This window comes from Podarcis muralis, chromosome 3 (genome assembly GCF_964188315.1).
Source record: "Podarcis muralis chromosome 3, rPodMur119.hap1.1, whole genome shotgun sequence".
NCBI lineage: Eukaryota > Metazoa > Chordata > Lepidosauria > Squamata > Lacertidae > Podarcis > Podarcis muralis.
The window spans coordinates 47,216,626-47,243,877 of NC_135657.1; the positions used below are offsets into that span (position 1 = coordinate 47,216,626).

The window sequence follows — 27,252 nt, forward strand, 5'->3', positions numbered from 1 at the left end:
ATTCGGTGGACCGGTAGTTGACCAGAACAAGATTGTTTAAGTGTATTACACCAATCCTGGCCCACCTGCCTGGTTGCCAGTTAGTTTCTGGGCCCAATTCAAAGTGCAGTTTTTGACCTATAAAGCCTTAAACAGCTCAGGACCACAATATCTCAAGGATCACCTCACCCCATATAAACCAAGCCAGATTCTGCAATCATCATCTTAAATCCTTTTTCGTGTGCCTCCTCCACGAGAGGCCTGGAGGGTGGCAACACGAGATCAGGCCATTTCTGCAGCGGCTCCCTGTTTGTGGAATGCTCTCCTCAGGGAAGCTAGTCTGCACCTTCATCATAAATCTTAAGCGTAAAGCAAAAATGTTCCTCTTCAACTAGGCCTTTGGCTGATGTCTAGATCCTTTTAAATGTATTTGTGGGAAGGGAGGTTATTGGTTTGTTTTCTTGTTCTTATTATGTACTTTGTGTTTTATTCTGTATTTTTATGCTGTGAATTGCCCTGAGATCTTTGGATGATGAAGAAAAAGAGTTTGGATTTGTTATCCCGCTTTATCACTACTCGAAAGAGTCTCAAAGCGGCTAACATTCTCCTTTCCCTTCCTCCCCCACAACAAACACTGTGAGGTGAGTGAGTCTGAAAGACTTCAGAGAGGTCTGACTAGCCCAAGGTCACCCAGCAGCTGCATGTGGAGGAGCGGAGACGCGAACCCGGTTCACCAGATTGCGAGTCTACCGCTCTTAACCACTACACAACTCTGGCTGAAACGCTGATATACACTGGCGCAGCCGAGGCGGGGCCAATATTGAATCAATAAAATACAATAAAAATACATAGCAAACTGAGGTTCTGCCCCCTCCCAACCAAAGGCCTCCCCCCCCCCCAACAAAAATCCTGGCTACGCCCATGCTGTAATACAAATTTAATAAATAAGTAAAAAAATAACATTATTTGTGGTTCTAAGCTCTTAGACTCACAAGCTCTGCTGTGCAATTGCTTTGAGTTAGGATCTGAAAGAGGATATAGAATAATGTACCTAGACTAGAGTCTTCTTTGTCTGGTGCACTGTGCTATGTCCTTCCTGTGTGCAGAGTCCAACAGACAGGAGAAAGGGGCTTGTTGATGTAAGAGAGGGGTCAAAAAAACTCCCTGTCTGGCAAGTCTGAGCTAGCACCTGTGTGCTTCCCTCTACTGCTGGAGCTATTCTGCCATGGGGCCATTCAAAAATTTAAGGCTTCTTAATTAGAAGTCACAGCCTAATCATTCTTAGTCTTTAAAAAAAAAAAGTTAAGAAGAAGGCACTACCTTGCCTATTAAAATTTCATATATACTGAATCATTATTAATTCCTAGAGGGAAGGTTAATATCAAAACCTGAAGCTATGATGGAATAAACATAGTATCCCTGTTAATAATTTACAAGCATTTTTGCCTCTAATATATGCCCACGAGGCAAAACTGCCCTATGCAGCTTTTTCCCTGACAGAGGGAATAGGCCTTCAGATATCAAGAACTCATCAAGAGATCAGCACACCACTCGTTTAAAGTGCCAGTGCTGAACTCCTGACCTCAATCACAGTAACTGCAATGGGCACTTTCTAAATCCTACAAGAGAACTCGTTTTTTAAAAACATAAATATAAATCTGTCTCACTGTTAAAAATCACAAAATAATAAAGGTGTTCTGTATTTTTTTTAAAAAAAGAGATGAAGGTAATTTTTTGGTGGCTGGAAATATATTCATCAGGGAAACATCTAGTTAATACTGTTTAATTACTACAATTTTTCATTTCCATGACAGATTTATGTTTTATGTAAACTGCATGTTATAATTTATTCAGTATGCCTTTCTCTTTCAACATTTCCATACTGCACTGCCTCAGATAGTACTTGTCAGATCTTGCTAAGCAAGCCTTTCCCAATAATTTGAAAGAAAGCGTCTTCCAAAAAGCAGAAAAAGTTGATCAAATGATGGTCAATATTTTAAAAATAGCAATTACATTATATATTTATATATACACACACACATATACCAGTATAGACACACACACACATTGCAGCTTCCTTTATTAACATTGCTTTGACATTTGTAGCACAACATCTACTAGCTTCCTGCACCAATTTTCTATTAATATATCTATTTAAAATGAAAACAAATAAACACAAAAGAATATTAGCAGAAGTCCATGCTTGTGTTTCCAAGTGTAAAGCTATATGGAGGTAGTTCTTTCATTGCCAATTTTTCCATATCATCCTTTATAATGCATAAAAGATGAAACAATTACAACACTTTACTGGTGCACAGACTTTGGAATACTTTCCCCAGAGCTGTCTGCCTGGCCCCTTTTCTCCTCTGTTTTAGGCAGCAAATGAAAGCAATTTTATTTGTATGTCCTTGGAAAAGGGGAGGAAATAAATGTCTTTATGCTGAGGATTTTTTTCAGGTCTGAATTTTAACTGCTATTTGGTTTTGTTGCTTCTTGCAATTTTATATGTTTTTATTCTTTGGAATTGTTTTGGGTATATTTCAGTGGAAAGGCAGAAACAAATAATTGCAAACAAAATAAATAATGAATAAATGGAATAGGCAGCCTGAAGATTTGGGGGTTAAAGCAACACGCCTGGAGTCAAAATCTTTTTCAAGGCCCACCCAGGGACAGGCAAGTCACCTTCAATTAGCTGTCAATCAATCTGGACTCAATCTGAGCCATTCGAAGCAAGATACTAGGGTGGGGTATAAACTGGGTAGGGCACAAACTCTGTGATGAAGACCTACATAATGCTGCTGAAATAAACTGTACATATAGTTCAGCCATGCAATTTGCCACTTGGCAGGTTGCCCAGAATAGATAGCAGCTGCCCCAGGCAAATAACTGAATGGTAAACTGCTTGCTGTCTGCCTCGACCCCTTACTGCCCACCCACGACTGAGAATGAAAATAATTTTGCTTCTATACCACACCAAACAGCTGTGCACAAGACACTTATAAACAATAAAATATATACATTGCCAACATGAAACAAAATCATGTAAAATATTTTAAACTGAAAATTATACAAAAGGGAAATGAGAAGTTATTCCCTAAAAGAGTGCGGAAAATAAAAGGCATTCAGATGCTTTTAGCATATGGAATGGAAGCTAGACAGCCGTGCAGGAATAAGCCCCAGATACAGGCATCGTTAATGTAGTTCAGAACCACATAAACACAGAAGTGCCATGTTAACCTTATCCACTATTTCAGGGGTAGACAGTGTAGTGTCCTCCAGGTGTTATGAACCACAACTCATAGAATCGCAGAGCTGTACAGCTGGAAGGGGCCCAAAGGGTCATCAGGTCCAACCCTCTGCAATACATGAGTCAAGTCATCCCCGACCATTGGTCATGCAAGGTGGGACTGATAGTTGCAGCCCCAAGCTTCTAGACAGCGCTGCTCTATAGGCAGCCAATACTGCAAAAAAACCCACTTCCGAGTGGCCATGAAGAAATCAGACCTGTAATTAGCCTAGATCTGTAATCAGCCACACTGCCACAAACTGATGAAGCTGCAAGTCCATATAAGAAGAGATTCTAAAAGTCAGGCCATGCGGTCGTCTTAAGCAAACAAATGTGTAGCTTATACAAATTAGTCCTTGAACCACCTACGATACTGACATTTCAGGGAAAGAACAGGGTCAGCGATGAACCTATGATTCTCTGTCTCAGGCCCCATTTGCAATGTGGACATAATAGTACATTTGTTTTACAGAACTATTACGCTGAAGGAGGTTGTATCCCTTCTCTCATGCCACAGTCACAATGTAACTCCTCCTTCCCCAACTATTTGCTACCTATCTTCTTTATTCCCTCAGCAAACAGCAGCTTGCAGAGGGCTTTTTTTTCCAGGAACCGTGGGAAAGGTTAAACTCAAACCACATGCACTGTGCTCCCAATCCATACTTTTTCTCCCCCCTCCCCATTGCTATTGAACAATACATCAAATATTATTGAAACTGAAACTACAGAGCGCTAGTAGAAAAGCACTGTGAACCATATAAAAGTTCTAAGTTCTTACACACCAAGTAATTTATATAGGATTCATATAATTTCACTCAACATTAATCCCCTCTTGAGAGATGCAAGTGCATCTCTCCAGAGCAGAGACAAAACTCACTGGAAGCCTAAGAAAAGTATTAATTGCCCAATAAGAGAAGCCAGCTGTGGAAAGAGGCCAGATGGGCAGCATGGTGAAGGGTAGGAGAGAAGAATGCGAGGAGCTGAAGTAGTGAGATTATAGATGTACAGGTCTTCTAAGAATATTTCAAGAGCTGATGGTACAACTCCTCACTTTATTTCAAAGTACAAAGTGCTATTACACAACACTATATGTGCTGGCGAGTGCAAAAATCATAAGCTATATGCATCCTCTTGGCATGCAGAAAACACATCACAACAGTGTTCTTTGATGGGAGACCTTCTTGAACCATACACCCATTCATTGGGCTGGCTCGTTGCCTAATGGAGAGATTTTCTGCTTGTCAACTCTGCAAATTGTAAACACGACTGTGCATAATTTGTTCTCTCTCACTCCTACTTAAAAAAAAGGAAAGGGACTACAGTAATCCAAAGTTCAAGGCATAAAAAGCTGTTATGGGGGGGGATCATAACAACTTAATATGTTGTGAAGTATCAGTGTTTTGCTCATGAATAATATTCACATGCACTCTGAAGACAAATAGCTCTTCCATTGCCAGCATTAGCTGCTTATCGATCTGAATAAGAAGCTGCCAATTCCTGTATTCCATTGTGGAATGTCATTTAAATCAGATGCATCTTAATTCTCAAACCTCTTTATGAAACAAAACTACTGTTAGCTAGAAGAACTCTCTCCTGTTTTCTTTACACATGCAGGTCAGGATGAAGAATTCACCCTAAGAGACTAGGAAGACTCAATAACCCTTCATCAAAAATTACCTGGAATGCTGGTAAAGCTAAATCAGACAAATAAGGACTTACCGGCTAGAGGGGACGGAATACAAAGAGGCAGTTTTAACTGCATGTGGTAGGACTGCCCAGTGGCTAGTACATTCTGGCAGAGGAAATTCCAATAGATCCCATTTTAAAGTCCAAAAATTAATCCTGATGAATCTGGGTATTGGTTTATTGCCAATTAACCCTGAGGCTACAGACAAAGTTATGCATAAGGATTTAACAGCCTTGCTGCTGGCTGAAAAGGTAGCCAAATACTGGTGGTACAAAACTTCATTTTTGCTGCAAGGATGGTGGACAAAGGTTGAAAACAGTGGCTCCAAATTAACTAAGTACTGCAGACCCCCCATTTCTCAAGAGTTATGTGAATAGTGCCACAGACCACCAGATGAGAACCACTGGTCTGGAACGTAACACTGGTTGGAAAACTTATGAAGCCAAAGGGAACCAAACATAAAGATTCATTTGGTATGATTAAATTCTGAAATATTTATGGTCATAACTTTATTTCAAATAAACACTGGACATTGCAATAACACCTAGTGCACACCCTTTTCTTGAGTAAGTTTGAGTTTCCTATGGATATGTAGCATAATGCAGTTGATGGTGTTTTGTTGTTGTTGTTTTGGTCTTATTATAGTGATTCAGTACAATGCCTTGCAACTCTGTCTGCATCTATGCAACCTGTATGAATACTTCTTGAAAACTAAAAAAAAAAGTTAATAGTTAAAAAAAATAATCACCTGAAACAGCAAGCATTTTGGCTTCAAGAAGAGCTGGTAGTTGAGTCTCAATATCATTCACTTTCCTCCTTAAAGTGCTGCACAGCTTCTGACTGGTACACACCTAGATTGAGGCAGACAGCCATGATATATAATTCATTCATGTAAAAATATAAGGGAATAAAAAAGGCATTTCAAATTGTCTTGGTTTACAGACATGACATATCATTACACGGCATGACAACAAAGGTTAATAAAAAGTGATGTGTGATATTGCTGCAAGACATTCATCCTGCCATTCAAGGGCTTTGCCACAGAATCCCCAGAAATAGTAACTCTCTTAACAGTTGCCCAAATAGGGAAAAATGATGATCACAAACAAAGCAGACAAGCAGATACTGCAAGACTATATTTCAGGTAAGAGGCCAAAGCTGGAAAATTATTGCAGATATTTGATCTTTCTGTAAATATCTTGTTGACAGTCATAACAGCTGAAGATCAAAGTAAACAAACACTTGGTTCAGATTAACAATCGGGCCCTACTCTCTACTATTGCTGTCCTTATGGAACAGCTAAAACAGCACTCCACCACAAGACATACAGGGCAGAGTCACGCAGGCTGGACCAATGTTCCTAGAAACTGAGCCCAATTCTCTTGCTGAAGTGAACAGTGAAGATACAAGTATCTGTTGGGAAGAGGAATGCAGTATAAGGTGCTAGCAGAGTGCCAAACACTTATTCAAAGAATCAAAGCAGAAATAATACATTACAAGTCACCTCCCTGTTGAATGTCAGACAAAGACCTTTCCATTTCAGCAGACAATAAGGAAGTTTTATGCTTTTGTGATTAAGTTTTAATTGATTTTATTCACTCTGAGGTTTTTTTTGTAATTTTACATACACTACTTATAAACTTCAGAGATTAAGCAGTATATAAACAGGTGAAATAGATAAATTAAATTTGCAAAAGAGACTGTCTTCCATCCCTTCTCATCTAAAAACAAGCATCATTTCCTCCAATTCCAAACACAGGTGGCTCAGTGCCTATCAGAGAAATACAACCACCCAAAAATAAATATTATTTGTTCTTACTTGGGACTAAGTATGTATATTGATTTATACATGAAAAGAAAGAGATGTTGAAAGCAACAACAAGAATAAAATGGCCAAAGATTTAAGCTCAGTTAGCATCAGCTTGCTCTGTACTGATTCCACCGACTGTCTCAGTACTGCTGTTGTGGCTCTGCCTTGCCAACTGCCCTCCTTCAGTGAACTGCCACCATTTTGGCATTTAAATAAGCCACTCCGAGTAGCACTAGAGTGTTCTAAGCCTAGAGAGCCAGGCTCCGTACAATACCTCACTCCTATATGAAGCTAATCAATAGTGGCAGGAATGGAGGATGCAGCAGTGTGTGTTAGAATACTAAAATTAACTCACTCTTCCAAAATGTCATGCTATCTTCAGTATTTGCTGTAACAATCACTTAGAAAAATCAAAGAGATGGAAGCAGTGCTGAGTTATTGATGCCAAAGGCAGCACCTCTGTCAGAGTTTCATATCCAAGTGAGGCATCGCCACTTTGCATCAGACCAGGCCTGGCTTTATTCTGAAGGGGACAAAGTGACTAAGGCTGACTGCTCAGTTCATTATCACAAAGTCTTGCTCAATAGTCACTCGAAATGCTACGTATCTTAATAAATAGCACATATTTCCTATGACCATGTAGTAGCGGAAGGGAACAATCAGTTACTCATTATTGTGGGAAGAGTAAGAGACACTTCATGCTATTTAATTCTGGGCTTTCAAGATTTTTAGGTAAGGCTGCAATTTTAAGTACCCGTAGAAATTAGTGAACCCACTGTGTTTATATTACTTTTCCAAGATGAAACTGCATAATCTATGAGGTAGTTGCACAGTTCTAATTCAGCAATGTTGATTTCAGAATATTCTATGGACAGTTTTCACACCAAATAACTTTTCAAATTCTACCATCATAATCCTCCCTGCTATTGTGAAGAGGTTGCTTAGCACAGTATTGGGCCGAGACTCTCAAGACTAATAGAAGAGCATGTTGTGCTTCAGACAGTACAAGGAAGCCTGCCTACTCCATGAACTGAGGTAGGAGCAAATATTGGAACTGCTGCTCCAACATTCTGAGAAAGCCCTAACATGAAAAAGTAATGCATTTTCTTAGGGCGTGGAAGAGTAGTGGACCACTTCCTTTCCTCTTGCAATCTGTCCTAAAGACTGCAGCAGCAGTTCAGTTCCTAATATCAAAGCACTTTTCTACCTCTTAGAATCGTAGGAATGAGCCTTCTTGTTAAATTTACTAGCATGATTTGGCTTAGCATATTGTCCAAACCCTGGCTTGTGGTTTAGTTCTCCATGAACTGTAAATCACAGGACAAATCTTGGTTAGTCTGAAGAAAGTTAAATCACAAGCCCGGTTTCAAACAACACAGTAAGATTATCCATGCCTTAGCTCAGCACTGTAGTTGAACGACTGAGGAGTGAAGCATCTTGCCAGACGTCCCAGTTTCCCGGGGACAGTCCCCGGATTTGCAAATCTTTCCCCGGACAAATTCCATCCCAGGAATGTCCCCAGATTTCATCTAATGTCCCTGGTAAACGTGGCAGCGACAGCCTCACCAGCCCAGAGCCAGCCTGGCAGCGCAGTTGGCTCTGGCTGGATTCAGGAGCTGCTCGCTGCTGTGGTGCCCACCATTTTGTCTTGTCGGAAGTCCCCATATGATTCTGGTGCAGGGGCTCTAAGATGCATCTTCTGGGCTGCCTCCACCTTCCCTGACCCCAGCAACTAAGCTGTGAAGGGAGGCTTCATGCTGCCTATTGGAGCAGCCCTGATCCCAACTCCTATTTGCATGCTCTCAGCCCTCCTTCTCCGCCTTCCATGCCTGACCCAACGTGCACCGCTTCCCCACCACTGCCAAAGAACCAACAACTCAGGGGCTGCCCAGACTCATGATGGAGAAAGGAGATAGAAGCCTTGGAGGAAGGGGAAATGTGGCGGTTGAGGTAAAGACGGTGGCCGCCCCTCTGCCACCGCCATCGCCGCAGCATCAACGTCCCAAATGTGTAGTATGTATGCATGTATGTGTGTGTGTATCTAAAGTGTTCCCGGATTCATTGAAAAAAATCTGGTAATGTTAATTTGCAATCTCCTCTCCATGTGCCTGCATGTTTGGCTTTGTGTGACATGTAAACCAGGCCATTAACTACTGCTATGATGGCTAAAATCAAGGATATGAGCAAGCAGAGGGAGAGACAGGACTGCAGCACTCACTCTTATCAAATCTACTGAAAAACCAGCATCATTCAACTCTGTATCCCTGAACTGTTTCTGTTCAGGTCTGTCATTACAAGCACCATTAAGAAATTATGCCTGAGCTTGCTTGTTTTCCTCCTGTCTCTGAATCCCCACTTTCTTTTGTCTTGTGTCCTTTAGATTGCAAGCTGATGGGTAAAGACTGTCTTGTTTGTTATTGTTCTTATTAGTCCTATTCTAAGCCACTCCAAAAGTCTTTGCAAATGGAGCTTGGTGGGGGGATGTTTTAAATAATATTCAAAGCCCTCATAAACCTGATAATTTTTTTCCAATTGGCAGCTCACTGATTATCTCTCCTTTGCATGAGCTAAGAAATAAAATATTTAATGCACCATTCCACCCACTATCCAGCTGTCACATTTTCACTTCTTATACACTGACCAAATTAGCATAATGTCAGCATTCCAATAATCACTTCATATTACATTAAAAACAAGATCTTTAGAAAGCTGTTCACAGACTGCTTCCTTACACTTATGTAATTAATTGCCTCATTAATGCCTTACATTTACAGAAACAAATATAGCAGTTAAAGTGCACTTACTCTGGCAGCTGTATCTTTAATGGACATATTGAGCGATTGCTCTTTTTCTTGAAGCCTAGAAAAATTAAATGAATATTAAAAGATTCCCATTATTGGATAATCAACGTCTCAGAAACAAAAACAAATATTCCAGTTTGTTTATCCCGTAACAACTCTCTCAGATAGTTGAAACTATTGTCTGTTACACCAAAACACCCATTCGTTTCTTTACAGCCCAACTCATCCAAAGCTAAGCACTTTTAAATGTATGTATTTATTTCTAAAAGTATTCCTATGTTACTTTTTGGCTCTAAAGAAGAGGTCACACAAAATCACATTAATTTAGGAAGAACATATGTTTAATCCCTACCCCGCCCTGGGCTGGACATAAAAAGTACTTAAGATTGACTTGACCATGCCCACTAAATTTTATATTTTAAGGCCTGTTTCTAGCATGAGGCCATCAGAAACTGTAGCATCCCATTACCAAATAAAGCTGGCGGGGGGTAGGAAAAGAAAGCTAACTCACTGTGGGATAATGCCAATAATCCACACTCACATCTGAAAAGACAACTAGAAGATGTTGTTGAGCAGGTGTGGGTGCCTAAGGAGGCGATCATATTTTATTTGCTGAAGAGACTCCAAAACAGCAGTACACGCTGGTTCTACCACAGACTTTTGAAATTTTTCCACAAATGGCATTTTGAAAGCCATGACCTTCAAAATAGATCTAATCCAAGTCCTTTGAAAGAAGGCAAACACTGTACTCCAGGGGCTTCTATCTGCTGAAGCTTGCCTCAGTGGAAGATATATAGCAAAATTCTATTAAAAGTTTGAAATGGAATGATTTCCTTGCCCTTCAGCAAAGTCTGCACAATATGAATCAATCAAGGAATCAATAACTCCTTGGCATGATTACAGTTCTTATCTGTGAACCTCTCCATGTGCCATTTTGCACATCTTTTATCAAGCTACTGCTCATTACAATTAAAGTTGTTTTTTTTAAAAAAAACTTATTTACCATTGGATAAACTTGTTTTAATATCATGAATTATACAAAAAAAGAATGTTTCTTGGACCAATTGTGCATTGTGAAAACACAATAAAAATGAAGTAGACTCATACTGGATTCTCTGCAGGCGCTTTCACTTTACCCTACCAATCATTACATCTTTTGAAAAGTTACTGCTTAATCCAAATAGCATAACGTGATTGTTAACCCATAAAGTAAGACTATCAATATTTCAAGTGAAGAAGAAGAAGAAGAAGAGGAGGAGGAGGAGGAGGAGGAGGAGGAGGAGTTTGGATTTGATATCCTGCTTTATCATTACCCTAAGGAGTCTCAAAGTGGCTACAATCTCCTTTCCCCTCCTCCCCCAGAACAAACACTCTGTGAGGTGAGTGGGGCTGGGAGACTTTAAAGAAGTGTGACTAACCCAAGGTCACCCAGCAGCTGCATGTGGAGGCGCGGAAATGCGAACCCGGTTCACCAGATTACGAGTCTACTGCTCTTAGCCACTACACCATGCTGGCTAAACAGCTTTTGGGCTCTGATACTTTAACAAGACACAGTTAGGCAATTAACAAAAAGTTCTAAGGTTAAGGACTACTTGCGATATCAAAAAGGGAAATAGGTGCTAATGCGATGGTTCTTAGAATTTCAGAGATGCACAGAATTCTCATAAAAGTGAAAGGAAGTGTAAGTGTAAGAATGGTGTAATAATGCTTACATATTTTATTTATTTTTATCCATTTTATTTATATACGACCCTTCAAATCTCAGGGCAGTTCACATGATAAAAATACAAGATAAAAGCACAAATAAATAGTTAAAACGAAAACAACAAAACAAAAATAAAGCCCCCTCCCACAAACATATTTAAAAGGCTGTAGAATATTAATCAGCCAAAGACCTGGTTGAAGAGGAACGTTTTTGCCTAGTGCCTAAAGATATATAATGAAGGCGTCAGGCGAACCTCCCTGGGCAGAGCATTCCACAACTGGCACAAATAATGCAGAAAAATACATAAACTAATGTAAGGTTGTAAGGTTTGGTCTGTATATCCAGGGGTTTATTTGCTTACATGCAGAATTCATAAATGCAGACCTTTTCAGACCGCAGCATACAAATTTATCATCTTCCATGAGTAGGATAAAACACACATGCAAGTCATGCATCAAAATAGCTATAGATGCATTTTTAAAAAGTAATCAAAAGCTGAACAACTGAAACTGGGGGAAGAGATGTGGCTCACGAAGGAGCCATTTGGCTCTGAATGAAGAGTAAAAGTAAGCTAAAATGAGGTAGAATACTCAACTTTACTGTGCTTCACCAGCAGCTAGGGAAGACAGCAGCAAACCCTAAAGGCAGGTTAGGAGGGGAGGTTGCAGGAGAAGCCCTACAAAGTCAAGTACAGAAGTGAAGGCAAGCCATTGGGAGAAACGATTGTCAGAAAGGAATTCCAGACAGGGAAGACCACAGAATAACAGTCCAACTGGCACTCCATATAGCTCAGTGGTAGAGCAACTGCTTGGCATCTAGGAGGTCTCAGGTTGAATCCCCAGCATCTCCAAGAACGGCTGGGAAATATTCTTTGTCCTTGGAGAGCTGCTGCCCATCAATGTAGAACAATACTGAGCTAGATGGACAGATGGTCTTTGGTCTAAGGCATCACCTTATGTCCCTATGCATATTCCACATAATTTACCATTTGGAATGGAAGAGTCAGGAGGGAAGTGACATTTCTAAGACTTTTTCCTTCTTGTTGCTTTGCCTGTGGCTACTGACAAACCTGAAAGTAAAGGTGCACAAAACTAAAGACTCCCTTGAGTTCTATAATGCTTGGGCAAATCCTTAGATACCCATATTATCCACACACCAGATATAAAAAAGAAAGTACAAAAAGGGATATTAAACATTGGCTAGCAAATCCAAAAAATAGCTGAATTCTGTTTCCAGGGATATCTACTAGTGTATGGAGCTGAATATTTTCCACCAGCACTGCAAAATAGTATCACTTTATCTGGCTGGTAATTGGAATTATGCTACTAGCAGAATAATTTTATATTTCATGCAAATTTAGGTGGCTTGTTATGACCTATGGTAATAGTAGTTTTTGCAGGATTTTTATTCTATTGCTTTTCTTATGAAGGGACAGGATTTGGTGTTGCAACTTGCCCCAGATCCTTGAGATGAGCCAAACATGAGATGAACAAAACATAAATACCTAGTACAGATGAGTGAGTCACCTTACAGCATGGGTAGGCAAATTAAGGCCAGGGGGCCGGATCCAGCCCAATTGCCTTCTAAATCCGACCCGTGGAAGGTCAGGGAATCAGCATGTTTTTACATGAGTAGAATGTGGCCTTTTATTTCAAATGCATCTCTGGGTTATTTGTGGGGCATAGGAATTTGCTCTTTTTTTCCTCCAAAATATAGTCTGGTCCCCCACAAGGTCTGAGGGACAGTGGACCGGCCCCATGCTGAAAAGATTTGCTGACCCCTGCCTTACAGCTTACATAGCTCTCTACAGATTTGTGGCCAAATCTGAACGAAACCAAGCTTTATGTATATTTTATGCTACAATACGTTCTATGGTGACAGACCCTCCTACTGACAATAGATATTTCTTCAGGGCACCACTTTTCATAGTGCTTAATGAACATATTGAACAATCATAGTTCTCTCTTCACGCTAATTTCCTCAAGCAGCACTCTCTCTCTCTCTCTCTCTCTCTCTCTCTCACACACACACACACACAGAGAGAGAGAGAGAGAGAGAGAGAGAGAGAGAGAAATTGGCACAAGCTGGCCTTGCCTTCAACCAGAATTACTATGTGGCTGAACAATATTCTAACTAATAAGCCTTTCAGGCCTCAAGCATTTAAGATTATCTTTGAATTAACCTCTTTCAGACAAACCTTTAAGGGCTCTTGTGGCTGAATGGAGTGGTTACCAGAAACATCAAGAGAAAATCCTACTGCCAATGGCCATGACAATATTAATCCAGATTATTTAAAACATCCATAAAACAGGTTTTGCATTCTGGACGCATTTCAACCAGCAACGGCTAAACAGGGGGTGAATGTGGGAATGAAAGCGGAGCGTTCAAGTTTTTTTTAAAAAATATTGGACACTATCCAGCCCTCAAGGCACTGTTTTAGAACTGGCATCCAGATTCCCACTCCCTCCCCTAATCCAAAATAAGTATTTTGGCATTACCCTTGAGTATAATAGAAGGGAGCCAAGAATGAGCAACAGGAAAGCAGATGAGAAGATTAAATTTAAAAAATATGAAAGCTAAGCAAGATACATACAGATAAGTGGTTTCTGTGATAATTAATCTCAGTTTTGTAGATGTGACCTCCATTGATCTTTTTCATCAAAGCATGCAATAAAAAAATGTCCTTCTCAATGTATCTACTTGTGTCAATAACAAAGCAGGATAGCAACTGACTAATCCAAAAGCTGTCACTTTAACTCCCGCATTTGTTGACTGATTTTCCAACTGAAATTGACAAATAGCAGCAAAAATTATTTAAAATCAATGTAATATGCAACTGATTTTTCTGACCCTAAAGTCTTTTCTTTCTTTTTTTACAGAATTCTATAACCAACTAATGGAAATAAGACAGGACAGACATTTTCACCCCATCAGCATTATGCTAAGTTAAAGACACCCACCCCTTTCAGCATGATGTGAAGTGAATGGCATTTGCTTTGTAATGTGGGGAGGGGGTGTCACCTCTCTTCTGTAATAATGAGGGTCTTCAGCTGCAATATGATAAAAGGTTTTGAGATCAGAGGTCAATAAATGGGTGTGGGGACCTATTTTGCCACTTCTCTGCTTAGTGGGCAGGACAAATCACTGTATCAAAATGAAAGACCTGCCTGAGTTTTTATTTAACAGTTTAAATAATCCCCTCCCATGACACATGGGAAAGACACCAGTAAAGATGGAAATGGCACAAAAGATTGATAATGCTGCTTCTTACTCAGCACAGGGGATGAAATGATTGCCTTCTGGCGATCTCTGCACTAATGAAATCCTCATTTAGAAATAAAATGCAAGCTTCTTGGGGGGGAAACAACCACATGGAAGGTGCTCCATGTGGGAAGGTGTTCAAGTGAAGTAGATCCTTTCAAGGCTGGGAGGTTTTCACCATGCCATCACAAATGTATGCTATCAATGAATGGTTTATGTGACTATTGTTATAGCTATAGTAAACCCAATTCCTGGTAAAATATTATGTAGCACCAAAATCATTCCAATGCCCCAAAGCAGCTTTTCTGAACATCAGGCTCTAAAGCTAAAAACAGAAATTTTCATGTATTTATTTTCCGATGAGGTAAGATGCCCTATAAGACAGAAATCAGAAGAAAACAATACATCAGAGTTTTTATACAGGATTTCAAAGTATCATACAATAATACATACCTTTTAAGGGACTCTGGTGAATCCAAAGTGCACGGAATATTCTGTGATGCCTTTGAAGTTTCAGTCAAGGCTTTGCCTATTTCTTGCAGCTCTCCAAGCGATACCCAGCTAAGCAAGGTAGACAATTCACAGTCCTGCGTCTGAATAAACTGATCTTGGTTCTGAATTTCTCTCCTTAGCTGTTGATCTTTAGCTTCTAGAACAGCCAGCCTTGCTCTAAGGATTTCAATTTCTTTCTGCATGAAGTAGAGACAGAATTGTGCATTCTTGTTTAAAAAAGGATGCGATGAATTATACCAAATGGTGCAAGCACACACACAAACACATGCAAGAGCCAATTCTCCGGCCAATTCTCCACATGGCTATAATGCATTTATGAATATCATGGATACCAAGCTCATCTTTCCCACCCAATGAACCTCACCCACATGGTTACAATATGTGCAGCCATGTCACAGTCACATGGGAAAGAACCATAGAAAAGAATCTCTCACGTAACTCAATATGTCTGAAAAGAGCTGAAGTTCTACCTTATCCTCTTGAACCCAATGAAACTCAAGTTGAATGTTATTAATGTAAGTCCTACTGATTTAAAGAAAGCTTATCTGTGAGTTATGTTCTCAGGATTAGGATCAATATGTTTAAACAAATACAAGCTAACAGCATGAATCAAAGCAACAACAGTCAGTCACTTTGTAAAGGCACATTTCTGAAGATATGCCAACCCTTGAAAGCTAATTCAGCTTTGCAGTTGTACTAATTAGCACAGGAAGAAGAGCTTTTCATTCTGAACTGAAATAGTCCGTCCAATAAATTCAATTTGCACTTTGTGTTGCCTGAAACATATGTTATTTGCTGTACAGTTTCTTCTGCAGCAGGAAAACAGACAAAAGTAGTGCTTCAGCACACACAAGTATTTCTCAAGGTCACCAGGACAACATCAGGTCTGTTACTTTGTGTATAAAATCAAGTTTGTAGCACAAACAATTCATTCTCTGTATTAATGATTTGATAATAGAGCCAAAAACCCAATGGTCTTCAGTTAACAAAACTACATCTCCAAACTCAACCGTACTAATTTCCATTAGCTGGTAAAGTTGGAGAAAGAAATAAAGAGGGAAATTGTGTTATATAACTTCTGTATTGTTAAATATTTGACAACATTTGTAGGGGGGATACAGGACTAAAATCCAAAATTACAGCTATGTGACACAACATTAAAAAGTACACTCTAACAATGTTATTATTTCAGGCGCACAAAGATCAACAGGCTGGGCCCAGCATTGTTAGGGTATGCCACTCCCACATGACTCTTCCCATCCAGTAAAAAAGCAGTTTCTAAATCTAGCTTCAAATCCTATAGAGTTGGAACTGAGGATCATCCAGGCCAACCCCCTGCAATGCAGGAATCTCAACTAAAGCATCCATGACAGGTGGCCATCCAACTTCTGCTTAAAAACCTTTGGAATCCACCACTGTCAAACAGCTCTTACCATCAGAAAGTTATTCCTGGTGTTTCATTTGAATCTTCTTTCTTGTAACTTGAAGCCATTGGGTTTGGGTCTTAACAGTGAAACCTGGTTAGTGCTAAGTGTGGTTAATGTTTATTTAAATCAGGGTGGGGAACCATTTTGGTGCTGCATTCCAGATCCTTTTCAGATACTAGCCTTGTGAGCCGAATTTGACAGATGGGCATGGCTGATGACATCTGTCACATGAAGTCATAATGATTGATTGATTAGGAAATCTGAAGTTCCAAAATCAAGACTTCAAAACACCCAGCAGGGCTTGCAGGGCTTGTGGTGCTTAAAAGCTAAGGCTTTGGCTTTCCACAGGCATCAGCTGCACAAGTGAGTTCCCTGTGGAGAACTTGCTTGTGCAGAAAATCCAGTCTGATTTCCTTGCCAATGTGCAATCACTTTAAGATTTAATATTGCGCATCGGCAGTTGTATCCCAACCTGTCACACACCTAACATCTCACAGGCTAAATCTGAATCCCTGGTAGGTCAAGTAGGCCTGTAAACCGGAAGTTCCAAATTCCTTGTTTAAACCATTTAATAATGCTTAGAGAAGGATAGCTGGAATTCATTCTAGAACAGGGGAGGCAGCATACAACTCCAGGTGCCATGTAGGGCTTAGAGAACAGGCCAGGCAAAAAACTGAACAGGAACTTTATTGTTTCTTTCAACCAAGAACAGAACAGCAACAAGCAGCTCTTCATTCTACTCAAATACAATACCTAATGACCAAACCACAGAATGGTGCTATACTCCATGGTTCACTCCCAATCTCTTAACCTTTGTGGAGGGCAAGAATACACTATGTTAGAATAATGTGACTATAACACTACTTTAGGGGATAGGCCCAGGGAGGAGGCTCAGCTAGAGGCAGAAGGAGAAAGTAGCCAGGGAATGAAGACCTATTATACATAGTTCTTTAATAAAACTATTTCTTCTTCAATTCCTCTGACCTGCTCATCATTGAAACAGAGAACATTACACACTACATCTGCATTGGTTCATGAACAGGTAGTCTTGCTGGCTTTTGACAACCCAGCCTTTTTTCTTCAGCAAAGAACTTGTACCAATTTTTGAAAACCAATTACAACAAAAGCTACATCATAAGTCAACATTTACAAGTTTCCATTTATTAGTTATGATCATGAATATTTCCTATTTTACTAGAAGAAGAAGAAAATGAAGATTTCAAAACCGTATAAGAAAGTTAGGCAAGAACAACATTTTTATAAAAATCATTGCATGTCAAACTTCTAAGTTCCTTTTTCAAGAACCTAAATCATGAAGTTCATTGATCAGACACTGATAGAATAAACGAAACAAAGAATAAATGAAATTTGTCTTTGAAAGTTTTATTTCCCTCCCGCTCAACTAATTTCCAATAGCCAATTAAATTTAAGAAAGTAAATATTTTAAAAATACTCAGAAAAGTAAAAACATGTTCATGAACAACTAAATCTTCAATACCCTCCAACCTTGCAAGAAGTTTGCACTACTCCTGTGGCCAAAATTATTCATTATTTTTTTTAGACTGCCAAATGGACTAAGATTCTAATTACTGAACAACAATAAATCCACTTGACCATACTTCCCATTTGCTTTCCTATATATAAATATTGATGCATATACTGGGACATCATGTCCTTCTTACCTGTATCCATGCCTTTTCTTCAAGCAGCTGATCTCGTTTTGTGGCTGAAATTAGTAGTCTTCCATGGTGAGGAAAATTTAAAATCTTCTGTTCACATCTCTGCAACAGCTGTTTTTCTTCTCTATTAAGCATTTCAAAAATAACCATTACAAACGCTGACATGTGTTGCATTAGCAAATTGGCAGTCATCTCCTAAACATTTAGAAAAACACACACTATCTTCCAGGTCACGGTGATCCAGTCTCTAAAAACATAGTTGTGCCAAGCTTGAGAATTTATTTAAATTTTAAAGCAGTTTAGTGGTCTGATGTTGTGTGGGGCCTTGAGAGTTTAGCAGAGGCCATAAGGTGGGATCACTAATTAAAATATGATGGCCTAAGGGTCTTTTTTCTCTGTGTACACCATACAATGCTGTTTGCCTAAAATGCATCCATTAGTGTCTTAAATGAGTGGCTAGAGGCAAATGCATAAATGCAATTTTTTATCCCCACCGTGACAAATTTCTTTATCAATTAGCTCTCCAGTCCTCAGTATTTGTGCTGATATCTGCCTGGAATGTAACAATACTACCACCTTAAAAGATGGCAGAAAGCCATGCTGAGAGGCTGTGCTGATGGTTTGTGGGAACCAGCATAAGAAGTCTCACTACAAAAACAAGATTTCCCTGTTTCCTCCCTCCCCCATGCACCCTCAATTGGCTCTGGAGTGTCTGGAGAACCTCAAGAACAGCACATGGTGGGAGAGAGCAGATCATAAAATGCTTGTACTAATGGAATGACTGGAAGAGTGCAAATTTGAATTCCTCCCTATATAATTTGTTAAACTGAGCATTTAGTGGCCAGCATTTACATGCAAATCCAAGGAAAGTGCATAGATGAATCACATCCTTTTTTGTGCTGAAATGCACCTTTCCAGAATTCAGTAAATTGCAATTAAATATTATTGTCATAATTTTATTTAAAACTCCATCTCGTTTCCAATACTACTGTAAGGGAGTAAAAACATTTTCCTCACCAGCAGGTGGTGTATATATGGAAAGTCCCACAATCACTGGTATGCAGCTTTTTAAAAATAGTGCCAAGCCTTTTAATATGTGTGTGCTTAATGTAAAACAATCATGAATCATTCTTTCACTACCATCCAAGAAGTGCCCAGATTTTCCCAAAGCTCTCATTTGCTTTGAATTTTAGAAAGTAAAATAAAAACACCTTCTGAAATGATAAATTAGGCTGCACTCTTAGGCACATTTACCAAAGACTGACTTCCAAGCAGATATGCATAGGATTGCACTTTTAGATGACTGGTCCTACTTGAAGATAGCACACCTCAAAATAACATTTTCCTACTCTTGTTAGGAAAATCATCCAATAGGAAATTAGATATTTAAGGTGAGCATGTTGCTGGATTCTACCTTACAGAAACTATGCTGCACAGTTCCCAGTTTAAAAAGGGTCCAAGCACATTCCCTTGGGTCGGCTTGGAAGCAGGATTTTTATTGGCGGAAGGGTTTCTTTTCCCTTATTAGCGTATAAAAATAGAAGATTCTGCTGGCCTGTGCAAGGCTGAACACATAAATCCTTTAATTCATGTGATATATCCTTTGCAACTATGTGTTCTTTAGTTTCTCTTATAACACAACAATCATTCATTCCCCAGTTACAGTTTCAAAGTTCAGTCAAATGCCTTCTGAAGTCACTTATGAAAGTCACATGGGATTTGATTACTTCGGAAACACCTGACCTGCTAAGAGGGCATGAGAGAACAACATGGGAAATCAATTAAGAGTGTGGACAATACCACTCGCCTTTCCCACTGAAAATATGAACCTTGACAAATGCTTGTGGAAAGACAGTAACAGTCATAAAGAACTGATTATAAGAGACTTGAACAAGGAAAGAATAATCTAGACAAGTCTGAGGTTTTCTTTCCATGAAGTGGGAGATTGAGGGAGAGGCTCAGCAAAGAAAAGAAAATGTCAGGACCTCTGCTATGGTGAGTAATAATCTGCAACACCCTTCCCCAATCTGGTACCCTCCAGACGTTTTGGGCTACACTTCCTGTCTGCCCCAGCCAGCATCTGAAGGGCAGGAGTTTGGGGAAGGCTGATCTACAATGCATTGAGATGTTCTCCTGGGCAAGTCACTCTTAAATATATCAGACCTGTACGTGGCCCTTAGTGAGGTTTGCAGAGAGATACTTCTTGTTAGACTGTGCCCCCAAACAGTCATCATCATTAGATACATATATGATCAACCAACAATAGGTCAGTGCAGTATCACTATCCCAAAATGTGCAGATGGAGGAGCCAAGTCTGAGAGTTAGTTATCTTAAGGCCACCCAGTTAGTTCATGGCAGAGACAAGATTCAAATGAAGGGCTTCCTGGTTCACAGCTCAGCATCCTAACACTGCATGAGCTCTCTGGACTTCTTTTGGTAAGAAGTGTGCAAGTCAGCAAATAGTGGCATGTGCTTTTAAGTCAGCCATGGGTGCCTTGGCAGAAAGGGAGGTATATAAATGCACTCGCTCACTCACTCACTCAATAAATAAATGACAAAGGCCCATTGATTTCAATTGAGTGCTGGGTTTCACCCTATGTTCACAAATTTCAGCACAGTTTTTAAGGAAGCTTAAAACATCCTATACCACTAGGGCCAGCAAACTTACCTAGGAACTTCCCCATACAATGCCACTTGAACCTGTGCTTTAAATCTCTCCAAAAAGCTGCTAATTGAAGGATGTTGTGAAGGAAGCTGAAATTTTAGTTCACTTTTCTCTTTCTCCAGCTCTTCAAGTTTTCTTCTAAATTTATCAGCTGGGAAAACAAGGAGGAAAACACATTATAATTAAATGATTCCGGGCTATATTTTGTTCGAAAGAAAGTCTGATAAACAAAAGGGACACATCATAGACAGAAAGCTTTGGTTATGTGAAATATTTTAAATGATAGCGACATTATTAAAAATGCAGCCAAAGAGTCACACTGGTTGCCAAGCTACTTAACCTATATATATGTAAAGAACCAACCCTTGACATTGTTGCATACACTGTTGAAAATGGTAACACACATTATGAAACTTGCAGTACTGACATCAAATGCTTACAGCAAAATTAGACGTGACATTAATCATACGCTTGTTTTTTTCCTCCACCAAAAAGCAGGTGGAGGGGGAGGCAATTTGAATCAGGACTAAAGCAAAAAGACTGTGGGGATTAAACCCTTTGCCTCTGTTAGTGTCCCAAAATGGATCAGGGCCCACACAACTACTATTTGACCCCATCTTTATGTGCCATCTCATTTTGGGTAAGTCAACTCTATATTCCCTATTCGAAAACTTATTTCTTAAGAACTTATGTCTTGGGTTGAAATAACATTGATGAAACTTTGAGAACTTGGATAAAAGGCATACTTGAGAACAATATTAACATCTTATTTTATAAAGAAGCTGCCTATCTTCTGTTAGTAATTGACACATTAAAAAGTTAGCATCCTTTTGTTTCTTTATAGAGGCTTTTAAATTCCACAGAGTATATTTAAATATACTCATTTCAAACAAACGTAAAACAATATTTTTATTCTTTGAGAAACAAAAGATCCTCCAATACTTCCACCATTTCCAACCACCATCACTCAGTTTTCATTATCAGAACTATTATTTCACTCTTAAGTAGAAAATTCAGCTAGGTGCTTTGAGGGAAATGAAAATACATCTAAATGAGGGCTAAACTGAAGCAAATGGGGGCAGGTTTTGTGAAGATTTTCAAAAACTGGAGGGGTCCCCAATTTTGAGAAGGCCATCACAGAAGTGACCACCTAATTAGATGTGAGAGAAGCGTGAGCATTCTCCCAAGCATTCTCCCTGGAATACATCAGGAAGAACTTTCTGACAGTAGGAGCTGTTCAACTGGGGAACAGACTCCTTGGGACTATCCCTCCTTGGGGATTTTTAAGCGGAAGTTGGATCTGTCATGGATTCTCTGATTCTAAGTTTGGTTATAAACTACAATGCAGCTTTCAGGACCTGCAAATGACTGCATCAATGGTGGGGAAAGGTATCAATAACCCTTTGCCCAAAGGTCATTTTCCCAATCAATGCCCCATCCCTACCCTTTGTCCAGTATCTTTTATCAATAAATAGAAAACCAGTCCACGGACAGGGTTATGGGTACCTTTCCCACCCACTGCCATAGCAGCTATACTTTATTTTTGGTGATTTTAAAGTTCACCTATCTCCTGTATTTCAGCTTAGTCCAGAGAAGTGGCGTGGAAGCTGCTTCTCTGCAGCATGACTCCCCTTCCCCCCTCTCTGGTCCATTCCAGTCTAGACCATTTAGCATTTTGAACTGAACTTAGAAACCTACTGGGAGCCTGTGAATTTGCCACAAAATCAAAGTAATTTGCTCCAAGCAGCACCCCCTTCTCCCCATTAATACTCTGAATAGAATAAGACACTGTCAAACATATTCTGGGAAACAATTACTGAGGTTCAATTTAAAAAGAGAAAGACACACACAGAGAGAGGCAGTGATAACATACTAAATGGAATAAGATGTCCAACAGTGATAACATCTAGCAGCCATTTCTGTGCCATCAGTCCCCTAGGAATGACTGGTACATGGAAAGCTTGCCATGCTATAGCTACAGGGTTCACATTTCAACACACATATCCTTCCAAACAATACGCTTCTGTCAGGTTAGCATTCCATCAAATCTGTCAATTGCATCATGTTTTTGCGCTACAGGACAAGATGACACATTGTGTAAAGGTCAAGTGGGAAAATGTCCCTTCCACTACATCATCAACTTCAGCTGGTAAAGGTCATTCCGCCCAATAGCTGCTCCTACAGAAAACAAATCTATATGAGGAAACGATCCAATACCTGAGGAAGAAGTGATCCAATACCTTTTGTCTCATCCAAATGTTTCTTCAGAACCAAGTCAAACTGCCTATTTCTTTTTCACAGTTTTAATTACAGAAATCTAGGCTGCATAGAATGGATTGCATATAGGCTGGACATAAATTTCAACAAGTACATTTTATAAGATGTCAAAGGTTTCCCATTATCCCATATATGATTTGCCATTAGAGCCAATAAATGTGAAGTGCTTTCAGCACTTAGAAAAAGAGCTGTTTGGGTTGTATGCACTCTTATGACGATCCCTCTATAAACTCTAAGTTCCAGTTACTTTAACTAATGTACTGAACTCAATAAAATTCCAAGTATGAGATGTATTTTCTTCTAAAAACAATACCAAATGAAATGGATACAAGTCTGTTTTGTCTGAAAGCCTGTTGTTTGATTTCTACATGTAGACACTCAAATAAAGTAGTAAGAACTGGCCATGGTCAAAATCCATGGCATGTGCCACTGTTGATTTCAACATAAAGTAGTGGTAAATGTCTAGAGAAACCTTATACTTAAATTGCCTATAAGTATGCTGAATGGTTGCCAACACAAAAAGATTCACAAAACATTCCTGAAACTATAAAGTTTTAGTAGGATTCATCTTTTGGTTATTAAAGCTGCAATTATCTGTACAGTGTACTCACTTAACTGCCAGCAAACCCCATTGAACTCAAGAGGACTTACTTTGCAATAAGGATGTCAGAGAATTCCAACAAAAACTGAAACAGAGTGGAAATTACCAGTGTTCATTTGTTCATCCCTTGTCCAGAATGAAATCAATCAACTGTTGTTCCTTTCAATCTACGAATGTTACATAATTGATTATGTTGATTCCCATTTGCGTTGGGTTTCCTTTGCACTGAGATGAATGGGATAGAATAGCATAATGGCAATGTAATTACACAATTTACATAATTAATTACGTAAAATATGTAATTTCACTACAGCGGACAGCGAGACAAATATAGTCATATTGGGCAGAAAATGAACTGCAGTGCAATCAATACATGAAGTACAGGGGTTGGCATCCTGTTCATATTCCCAGATCTCTCAAGAGTGCTTGATGAAATTATAGAACTACTCCAAACCTCATACCTTTTTACATAGGCTTATACCAGAAAAGCACAAACCCTTTATCTAAAAACAAATGCTAGGAGACAAGTATAGAATTTTCCGATCAGTCAAACTCTGCTGCGATTAGACAATTATTATTGCAGGAGGTTTGCTCCTCTGACATCTGTTTATCATTATGGCCAGTTAATTAAGTGTTCAGAGATTCTCATTCATGACAATACCAATGTGCTGTCAAACTAGAAGCTGCCATTTTCTATCCTCACTGACAGTCTTGTGGATTGGTTCGCTTGATTAGGCAGCAGAATAGCATGAATGCAGGTCCAGCATCTGCAAGATTAAACCTCTTTTTCTTCCTTCCTCCAATTTAGCAAGGCAGGACAGCAAATGGAATTTTCATGAAAAACTCTCAGATTTTTAGGATCTCATATAATTGCATTTGCAAAATTTCCCTAGAGGTTTAGTAGTAGGAGAGGAGCCGTTATAAACAGCAGTATTGCCTCTAAAGAAAGCCATTATTCCTTATTCTGGCTACATAATCAAAATTTACTTGAGAACATAATTAAAGAAAATACCTTTTCAAATAAAGAAAATTTCCCATGGGGCAACATTTTCAAATTTAGATACGTACTCCAAGGCAGCCGCTATCATACCTAATTATACATTTCACTTTAACATTTAATACTTGGTAAGCACATACAAGATTTCCAGTGAATTCAAAGGCAGTTCATGTTCTCAGCCCCTATTGACATTCAGAAACTTGAACATTGATATAGGCAATTGTTCACACTATTTTTAAAGGAACACAACAAGAACTTTGTTGATAGAAAAATGAATGGTGGTTTTGTATAAGAGCACAGTTGGGTGCATCACAATCACTTCAGTGGGGTTTAAGCAATCAATGCTCATGGTATTTCTTTTGTGCCATTTAAGTCAAAATGCTGTGTTACTATAAAATAGAGCAAGATTAATTCAAGAGCCACAACCTTTTCCATCTGTAAGCACAGTTCCATTTTATGAGAAGGAGTGGGGAACCTGTGGTCATGCTGGCTGGGGCTGATGGGAATTGTAATCCAAAAATATCTTCAGAGTCACAAATTGTTGACCTCTACATTAGGATGTATATAAGAAATTACACAAAGACAGAATCAATTTGTCCTACTTTTAAAATGAGAGGAGGTGCCATTCCATTCCAAATCAAATTATAAGTTACTCTACGTCAATAACCTGCCTAAACAAGTGGTAAGGATGAAATGCCCACCATTTCCAAATCAAAGCATAGCAAACAACATCAACTCTTAAACTAAGCTGTTTGTGTGGTATTTTCAATGGCACAAGTGGTAAGAATTCCATTCTAAACTATCTGAGGCACTTACCTAACCTATGTGTTATAAATATCAAAAGTCATAAAACTGACTGAAGAATTCAAGCAATCTGCAAGAGATATGCAAGCCAAAACAATTAACTTTCTAAAGCAATGTGGTCCAAAGCATAACTAAGATAATAAATCATCTTCAGATACTGCTGTTGCCTGGTACCATTCTCAAGGGTAAAGCATTATAGCCAAAAGAGTCTTTTCCTCAAAAGCCAGGTTCTTTTTCTTAAACTTGACTCTTGAAAACTTCCTTGCTGTCTGCATTCAGTTACGAAGGTAAATTTGATATTTGCCTAACAGCATAATCCTGTAAATGTTTACCTAAGAAAGCAAAGATGTGTAATATTTTGTCAGGAATACAACATTAGCAGATAGGATCATCCATTAGAAAGTTATATGGATAACCCATTCAGATCAAACATTTTTCATGTGTATGGTCTAAATTGCTAAATATTACCATCACAACTAGTCCTAAACACTAAGTTAAAGATCCCATCATAGCAAAATATGGTTTTCGTTTTGTATATTCCTTCAACAGTGTTTTTTTTAAACTTTGCTGGGTTGATTAAAGTGCATGCTAGCAAACACTTATTTAAATAAGCACATTTCCCCAAAATACTTAGCAAACTCATATATCTGTCATATGTAATCTGTGGAACAGAACTTCACCACAGAAGTATAACTAATATACAACAAGAGTGTACAGCAGTGATGGGACGCCTGTGGTCCTCCAGATATTGTTGAACTCCAGCTCCAATTAAAAGGGCCATCCCGCCTGAAGTTCCTTATCCCTGGGTCTTTGTCTACAATGGTGCTCATTTTTCAGGTTATCTACTAAACAGCTATCATGTATTGAGCAATAATTTATGCCTTATTTGAAGCAATTTGTTATGTTTATACTCATCTTTTTTATTTGATGCAAGGGAATTGTTTTGTAGGTGGGTAGGTAGGTAGGAAAAATATGCTATGTACACACACAGTTTGGTGAAAGACTCAGCCAGGAAGCACTATACCAAGCAGATTGTGGCTAACAAATCACTGGTCCCACTCAAATACTAAAGTGGGAAATTTTGGCAGCACATACTAGTTTATGCAGCCCAAGCAGCATCACTGGAGTCCAAAGGAAAAAGTATCTGAAGGGAATCAGAGGGTGGTGTCCAATCATGTCCAACCATGGAAGATAGATCAAGAACAAAGGAGCCTTTAGAGCTGGAGAGGCAACACTGAATCCCATTATTTATAAATTAAAAACTGATTGTCCATATCACTTGACAAGAAATAGCATTCCTCTGATACAAAGATATTCTTTGGGAGTATTCAATGAAGGTATGTGTATGTGAACTCTTTGATTTTCTGAACTGCATTCAATTAATGTGGTGGGACTTGAACATACAACAGTATAACATACAACCGGTGTGCAGAGCCTCAACTAAACCCCTTTCACATGTGCATATTGCCAGGGCCCACAATGAAAAGAAAATAATCTGAAAACATTCATGCCCTCCAAAAATCCTATACAAACATTCAAATTGGTACAAAAAAAAAGCAAGCTACCCATTCCATCTACCTCCCACAGATATTTTACTTAAAAAATAAAATAAAATCTTGGCAGCAAGTTTAACCTTGGAGCTGTCAAGTTCTGTCATGAATAATGAGCCGTAACAACATTCCAACATCCTTGGACAACAGAAACATTTCTCCTCTGTGCTATGCCAGGCAAAATGACTACCCCCTACCATCCTACCTGTG

The 27,252-nt window shown here is 39.1% G+C and overlaps 1 protein-coding gene across 1 annotated transcript in view; it reads right to left on the reverse strand.

Annotated features, from left to right (window-relative positions):
- Window positions 1-27,252, reverse strand: part of DISC1 (DISC1 scaffold protein) — a 153,637-nt gene that overhangs the window by 94,191 nt on the left and 32,194 nt on the right. The window contains 5 exon segments of the mRNA XM_077925795.1: window positions 5,701-5,803; window positions 9,567-9,621; window positions 14,983-15,218; window positions 18,152-18,272; window positions 20,817-20,964. Coding sequence (XP_077781921.1) covers window positions 5,701-5,803; window positions 9,567-9,621; window positions 14,983-15,218; window positions 18,152-18,272; window positions 20,817-20,964 — 663 coding nt within the window.